Source organism: Sinocyclocheilus grahami, unplaced genomic scaffold (assembly GCF_001515645.1).
Source record: "Sinocyclocheilus grahami isolate Dianchi unplaced genomic scaffold, SAMN03320097.WGS_v1.1 scaffold51.1, whole genome shotgun sequence".
NCBI lineage: Eukaryota > Metazoa > Chordata > Actinopteri > Cypriniformes > Cyprinidae > Sinocyclocheilus > Sinocyclocheilus grahami.
Genome location: NW_015505230.1, coordinates 959,033 through 967,682, shown reverse-complemented (window position 1 = coordinate 967,682; position 8,650 = coordinate 959,033). Strand labels below are relative to the sequence as shown.

Below are 8,650 nucleotides of genomic sequence, written 5' to 3'. Positions count from 1 at the left end.
GCTTGCAAAATTCCCCAAAGGGCCAAAAAGGATTTTCTTTTAATATATCTGAGAAAAAAAAGTCAAAAGGCACAGCTGACACACAAAAAAGTGAATTTTCCCAGTGCTAGGTGGGGTCTCATTTGTCACCCCTGTGGCCTTGACTTTCATTCTTCCACATCTGATGTCCAGGAAAGTGTGCCACATGCTACCTCGGGCACACCACCAGGGCCCTCCATCCATCAACACGACACCAAAGCCTGCTGGCACATGCACAGTCACACGGAGGGCCAACGCTAACAACTGTGTTGGATTACGATGACACATTTGTCTCAGAGGAGAGAGCCGCTTTGGGCCACAGACATCACTTTGAACCAATTAGCAGATTACGGTTGCTGCTCTGTGCTAGTGGGTGGCCGACTGTTACTAACTTCTTATTCTCTTCAGCTTTGGTGTTCAGAAAAGAGCTTCGGTCAGCGTCATATTTCAACTGGGATTTGAGGTTCAATGACCATCAAGGGATTTTTCAGAGAATTTCTGCCTTGCTTGTCATTTTGTGAATCTGAACTGATAGATTTCTACAGCAAAGAACAATGCTTACCTTGGTCCCAAAAGCCCAATGTCATTATTAAGAATGAAAAACACACGTGAAACATAATATAAACGCCTGGACAGCATGGTTGACCATGAGCTGAAAAGCTTGTATTTCATAATTATTACAGGTTGTGCCTGTAGACGGTCCAGAAAAATTGAGAAAATGATTTATTATAGGCTGCAACATCAGACGCTAGTTCCTTTAACGGTCCGTAAAAATAAACCGCTCAGAATGATTTTCACTAGACCTAGATCACTATGACCAGTTGTTTTTTATGACAATTTGCTGATCTCTCAAGGTGTTTTTAAAGAGGTCATAGGATGCCCATTTTCCACAAGTTGATATGATTCTTTAGGGTCTTAATGAAAAGTCTGTAACATAGTTTGGTTAAAATTTCTCAATGGTAGTGTAAAAAACACCTTTTTTACCCTGTCAAAAACAGCTCTTTTCAGAGCAAGCCATTTTGTAGCATTTTCCTTTAAATGTTAATGAGCTCTGCTGACCCCGCCCCTCTCTTCCAAGCTGCTCTCAGAGAGACTGTTTACTTTAACCACATTCGTCGTGAAACTTGCTAATTAGCACATTATTAGGAAAGGCGATTTGCAAAGATTCGTTAAAAAAACCTTACACTCACTTCTTCTGTAGGTGAAGCTGGATCACGAATGATTCGCGTGAACATAAATGCATTTATGTAGATCGGGGGCGCATTCCCTTCAGAAACAAACGTAATCCACTGCGTCTTCAACAGCTCAGATGTCGTGAGTAAATGACGACTACTATGTTCATTATTACATCTAACAACAGAAGACCTCAGTCGCATTAGGAGTCATTCTTGTCTACAACTGCTCCAGCAGTGAAACAATGGCGGACTGATGACAGCTCACTCAGGGCAGGTCTAAAGTAAGACACCAGCCCAGTCTGTCCTGAAACGCTACTGTCAATCAAACTATCGTGGGAGGGGCCTGTCTGTGTGACGTCACTCAGGGGGGGCGCATTCCCTTCAGAAACAAACGTAATCCACTGCGTCTTCAACAGCTCAGATGTCGTGAGTAAATGATGACTACTATGTTCATTATTACATCTAACAACAGAAGACCTCAGTCGCATTAGGAGTCATTCTTGTCTACAATTGCTCCAGCAGTGAAACAATGGCGGACTGATGACAGCTCACTCAGGGCAGGTCTAAAGTAAGACACCAGCCCAGTCTGTCCTGAAACGCTACTGTCAATCAAACTATCGTTGGAGGGGCCTGTCTGTGTGACGTCACACAAACAGGCATCTGAGATCGCCTCGATTTGAGAAAGGGGTAAAGATTTTAGTAGATTAACAAAAAAACGCTGGGTGGATTTTTATCATTTTAGGGTGGTTGACAAACTGCCAACACACATTTCAGTTCAAACAACTTGTAAAAGTGCATGTAGCATTATATGACCCCTTTAAGGAATGAATGTGGAAAGTCCCTGCGATTTCAACACTGAAAGCAATCAAATCGTTGAGCTGATGAAAGAAGTAAAGCTCAATGTTTGTAGAGCTGCCACATGCAAATCTGTTAGCAGTCTAAAGTCTAGCATTTCTTCCAGTTTTCCTTTTTATCATATTCAAATCCTTTTTTGTCCATAAAAACACAACTTCACTATCATTTAAAATTCCTGGCCCTTTGAATTTAACAAATGACATGGTTGCACACGCATGTTTTCTGAAGGGAAGAAAGCTGTTACTGAACATTTTGGGGGGGGGGGAATTGCAAAAGAGTAGGAGTTTTGGCCAAAATATATGATTGAATGAAATATTCCCATTTAAACCTTTGATTTAGTGAAATTAACCTTTATACATATACAATAGCATGATTCATGCCATGCTGTTTACTTTATGAAGACTGCGATTTACAGTTCGTGTTGGGGGTAACGAATTACAAGTAGTGCAAGTTACATAATCAGATTACTTCTTTCAAGTAACTAGTAAAGTAACGCATTACATTTTAATTTACAACTAAATATCTGATTTACCTTTTCAAATAAGTAATACAAGTTACTCTGTTTTCCCATTTATTCACTGACACCTCTTTTGTTCCCGTGTTGAAAGAAATCGGGAGTAAGTGCAGTTGCAGTGGCACTTCATTCAGGCTGAGGCTTATTAAATTCACATTGGGTGTGAGAGGGCCCTTACAGTTGCCAAAAAAATGTGACCCTGGAGCACAAAACCAGTCTTAAGTCGCTGAGGTATATTTGTAGCAATAGCCAAAATACATTGTATGGGTCAAAATTATCGATTTTTCTTTTATGCCAGAAATCATTAGGATATTAAGTAAAGATCATGTTCCATGAAGATATTTTGTAAATTTCTTACCATAAATATATCAAAACTTCATTTATGATTAGTAATATGCATTGCCAAGAGCTTCATTTGGACAACTTTAAAGGTGATTTTCTCAGTTTTTAGATTTTTTTGCACCCTCAGATTCCAGATTTTCAAATAGTTGTATCTCGGCCAAATATTGTCCGATCCTAACAAACCATACATCAATGGAAAGCTTATTTATTCATATTTATTTATACATCATATGTAACTAAGTAACGCATTTGGAGTAGCGCAATATTGTAATGCATTACTTTTAAAAGTAACTTTCCCCTACACTGGATCTGATGATGTAAGAATAATAAATAAACCAAACAAATACTCATTTTTAGTAAGTTTTTCTTTGCTTCCAAAAGTCAACATCATATTAAAAGTTGGAGATTACATTAAGCTGTTTCCGTGGTCCAAGAAGATTTTATGGGCCGCTCTAGCGTTGTTAGGGCTTTGTCATGTTAATGGCCTTAGACATTTTATATTCTTGTGTTTTATTGATATGTTAGACTTACGGCCGTTAAGCTATTGTGAAACGGACATTGAGAAGAAACGGAAAATGCATGTTAGTTGCTTATGTTCAGTGTATTATCTAATAAATGTCATCACAGATAGAATCACAGAAATACAGAACGTATAAAAGCACCGCGACTCATTCACTGAATATGATTCAGTGGCTTCATAAACTGTTATTTAGAAGGTAAAACACTGAAGCTGTTCGATTCAGAGCTGAAAATATGAGAGCAGTCAAATGCTTGTAATACAAAATACATTCTTTAATCTGTTTAAATCACTGTAAATACACAACGAGACATAACAGCACTGTTACAACAGGAACAAAGTAAGGACTAACCCAGGAAATCAGACATTAAACAAATACACAGCATGAGCTCTGCAAAGAAGAAATGTGTTTTGCAAATAATTTAATAGAAAGAGTTCTGCGTGGGGATTTTCATATCAGCGGTGTAAAAACAGAGCTTGAGGAAAATGGAACCACACCATGCTATGACACACAATAAGCTGAAAGTAAAAAAAAAAAAGTGTTTAACGTCTTTATGCTACTTTATTCATGTCCCCATCTGTTCCTTTTTACCAATATATACATGATATACAACTGCTTCTTAAATACATTTGGAAAATTTAGCATTTTATTTACAATATAAGAGCTTATTGGTTTATTATTATTATTATTCTAGCTAAAAGATGATGTGGAATTTTACATAAAAGCACAGCCTATGATTCATAATGTTATAAAGCATCTGCACATTCACTGAACAGCACTGTAAACAACTTCCCTTGATAGTCAGAACCAATTTAGCATTTCTGACATAATAAAAATGTTATTTATTGAATAAATCTGAACTAACGATCATATTTCTCAGACAAATGCATTACTAGTGAGGCTACCTTGAAAACATACACCTGTTCTTCTGTTTTGGTGTTATGTACACACGGGATCTTTTTTTTTTTATACAAGCAAACTCAAAGTGCACTTTCAGAAGAGCAGTCTGAAATTTAGAAGAACAAAAAAAAAGTAAGAGAAAAATGAAAATTGCTGCTTTCCACAATTTTTTATGAACGAGACCCAAAGTCGATGATAATGTAACCAAAAAAAAACTAGTTAAATACAAGCAAACTCAAAGTGCACTTTCAGAAGAGCAGTCTGAAATTTAGAAGAACAAAAAAAAAGTAAGAGAAAAATGAAAATGGCTGCTTTCCACAATTTTTAATGAACGAGACCCAAAGTCGATGATAATGTAACCAAAAAAAAACTAGTTAATATTTGAGTGGTTATGCAGTGAAAAACTCATATGTGCATGAAATATATAGTGAAAAAATAGAAACCAAATCAGAGCATTCAGCATCACAAGATACTAAACTGACAGCACGGACATACTGAAATAATGGCAGTGCTTGCATCAAACGCGAAATCAGTGATAAATATGGCTTGTAGATAAAAAAAAAACTTGAAACGAGGCCCAGAGTGCTTCCTTAACAGCTACGGCTGAGCATCCCACCATATCGGTTCATTCCTATCCCAAACCCACCCTGTTCTGGCACACATTCATCTGTATCTCACCCTTTCTCTCTTTATCACAGCTGAGTAAGTCCTGGAGAAAGGAGTCGTTGCCCACTCCTCCCCCGGCGGGACGCAAGGGCCCCAAGGTGCAGCTTGTTTTGCAGGGACGTCCCGTCTCAGATCCCCTGGCACACGTGCAGCCTGGACCTGGAGAAGGAGGTGGCATCTTTCCATACCTTGCAGGCAAGTCCTTTGGCACAGTCACAGCGCTGAAAGATCTCCAGGCTGTGGGAGCCTTTCTTGCGCTGCTTGGTGCAGACTTCGCCCTGCCGCAGCACAGGCTTGCAGATTTTCGTCCAGAAGTGGCGAGCGCAGCAGTAGCCCTCCGAGCAGTCGGACGATCGCAGGCAAGGGTCGCCCTCGTGACCTGCGGGTGAAAGAAGCACATTTCTGTTACTCAAACACTAATGACGACAAGGTCATGGCTTTGATTAGCTGGAAATGCATGCAGTGTAAATCACTTCAGATAAATAGGTCTGGCGAATGCATGAATTCATAGAATAAATAGAACTTAAGGCTGGTTACTTCATAAACCAGTATTTTCTGGTTAAATGTTCCCTATATTCCATATACAGTTGCTCTGAGAAGTTGCTTTATAATTTTTTTTATATTATTTTATATATCTTTTTACATGACTGTTTATGAAGACGATTTTGCTGAAAAAAATATCATTATTTTGTATTTTTGAAATACTTTCTTCATCATTTTCTCATTTACATTTGCTTTTTTTTAGGAGCCCCGAAAATAAGAAAAACTCATTATTGATTTAATCTCATAGTTTTCCAATGGAATACAAAATGAGAATTTTTGAACAATTATGCAGCCGAGTTGCATGAAATTTTTATTTTTGGGTGAGCTACGGCAGGGTTGACTGTGAGTTGATTAAATAAATAATTATTTAAAATAATAAAAATATACAATTAAAATGAATAGTTTTAAAATAAAAACAAATTATAATAAAACACTGAATAAAAAAAAAACCGCATGTCATATAACCATTATACAACATTACTAAATGATGAAATCTCAGGGGATACTTTGATTAAATATGTTAGGTCAAAGGGGTTTGCCTGAGAGTTTTTTTGAATTCCTGCTTTATTAAAAAAAAGAAAAGAAAATATCAGAAAATAGGACATAATGACAAAAAATATTTCTAAAAATACATTAAAAAAAATTCTGCAAACTCATCTTTAGTGTTTTATCAGTTCATAGCAACTGTATATGGTATATAGGGAGAAAAAAACATTCAGCCAGGAAGTATTTGCTTGCCTGTTTGAGGTTATTTGACCTTTCCTTATCCCTAAAAATGCTAGAGTTTATTACAATCAAGTTGGCATGAATTTTAAATTCACTCTCCTCCATTCCCCCATTCATATATATATATATATATATATTTTTTTTTTTTTTTGACCTCATAATGCTTAATTAAAGTATCATAACTCTATCTTCTGGTAAAAGGTCAGACTTCTATCTGGTACAATCATTTAGTCCACATAAACCCCGCCCCTTTCTTGCATTCAGATCTGCCTCCATCCAGTCAACAACCAATAAATTAAAGTCCCCACCCTACATTTTTTCACACTACAGAAGAAAAGATTTGTCACTACTTCCATTACTTTGTGACAATAATTATGATCCCTCCATCAGTCAAAGGAAGGACCCAGTCAAAGATGGCATACGGCGGCAATGTGTGCAAAACTCACGCACACTCCTCCTTTCTACCTCTCATGCCAATATTCTCCGCAATGCTCAAGTGGAATCAGAAAATAAAGTGCAACCAAATGCGTCACTGTTACTGATATACATCTACTTACAAACAAATGCAAAACAATTTTCCAATAGTTGGTAGTACAGGCTGAAAATAGCTATGTAAGTTATGTTTATGGTTTATTTTTTCCAAATGGAATGGTGTTGCATGGTGATTTTGTATTAAATTACAAATTGTATTACATTTTTAATTTACAACTAAGTTTGGTGTTGTGAGCTGCACTTCAAGATGAATATTTTTAACACAGTCTTCTAGACGTAACATGGCACTGACTTTTTATTGTCTGTTGAGGTGCTTTTGTAATGTGCGAGAAAACAGACCCTCATGTTGTTTTGGCTTACTTATGAAACGATAACACATTTTCTGTACCCCATTATACCAAATTCAATTGCATTATTATGAGGCCTGTATATAGAAAAAGTGTTGGGGAGCCTAATTTGAACAAATCATGTCCTGGTATATTAAGAAATTTGGCCCATTTTAAGAGAACCTGATATCCTTGGCTAATGGTCTGCCTTTTAACACAGAAAGTAAGCTTCCTGTAACAAAACCACAGTTTCCTGTCTGGTCTTCCCAATGCAAGCCATGATCAGCAGTGTCCATGATGGTGAAAGACATCAGCTTCCAACATGGGTAGTTTTTTTTAACAGTGAAATACATTTGCTGATTGATTGATAAAAGGAAAAGTTCATTATTTGTTCTAAATGGCAGTCCGTACAACATTTAGGGTGCCTCAAATTGCTCAGTCTAAATCTCGTGTGGTTTAATTTATGTTTGAGTGTGACTCTGCCATCAGTGTTACTGAGGCGAGAATACAGAGGTGTGTGAACAGCACTACATTGTGATCCTTCCCTCACAGGCCTCCCACTGTGGTTAAACCGTCAAGATATACGAGCTGTATAAATTTGTGGCCTGCCGTCCCCTTCAACACATGCATGTAACCGCATCCAGTGAATCAACTCATTGCAGACATAGTTCATAAGTGTGTACGAATATGAAACAGTCTCAGACCGCCCACAGTCCGTTCACTGACTGCCTGATGCACACGGCACACAAAATTAGACTGAAAATCACATGCTCTACCCGCATTGCTTGAGATTATATGTAACTTCCTGAACTCAGGGTACACAGTGAGTGCTTTCGAGGAAAAAATTAATCGCTGGAACGTGTGTCAGGTTAAAGGCCTCATTATTCCGAGAACTATTCAGAGTTGATAAGGTTACAATAAGGTACAATAGCATTTCTATGACTTTCCAAAAGAGAGAAACACTCACACAATAAATCACAAGTATAGTATTATAAAAGTACATTAAAAAAATTAAACACTTTAGTAGATTTAAGATGTTAATAACTGTGGAAACACATCATAATAGACTGTGAGGGTCCATACACTGCAAAAATTAAAAGTTGTATCTGTTCACATTATTTAAAGGGGTCATATGATGCGATTTTAAGTTTTCCTTTCTCTTTGGAGTGTTACAAGCTGTTCGTGAATAGATAAGATCCCTAAAGTTGCAAAGACTAAAGTCTCAAACCCAAAGAGATATTCTATTTAAAAGTTAAGATTAGTCCATGCCCTCCTAAAACGCCTCTTTTAAACACGCCCCCACATGTCTACGTCACGATGTGGGAAGATTTGCATAACACCGCCCAAATGTTTACGTAAAGAAAGAAGGTGTAACTTTGATTCTCGCTGTAATATTGTTACCGCCGCCATATCGTGCAGACGCTCTGTGTTTCATTGTGAAAGCGAAACTACTTTGTTTGGTCTTCCAAAAGAGGACACAACTAGAAATCAGTGGTTAAGTTGTATTTACAACACTGTTCCAGAACAGTTCAAACCAAATATTCAGATGTGTGCAGCGCATTTTATGGAGGACTG

At 37.4% G+C, this 8,650-nt stretch overlaps 1 protein-coding gene across 1 annotated transcript in view; it reads right to left on the bottom strand.

Annotated features, from left to right (window-relative positions):
* Positions 1-4,574: 4,574 nt before the first annotated feature.
* The window catches only part of dkk2 (dickkopf WNT signaling pathway inhibitor 2), a 14,826-nt gene continuing 10,750 nt past the window's right edge, over positions 4,575-8,650 (bottom strand). Inside the window, exon 4 of the mRNA XM_016269294.1 lies at positions 4,575-5,367. Within this exon, the coding sequence (XP_016124780.1) occupies positions 5,117-5,367 (251 nt within the window). The 3' untranslated portion in view covers positions 4,575-5,116. The remainder of the gene's footprint in view (positions 5,368-8,650) is intronic.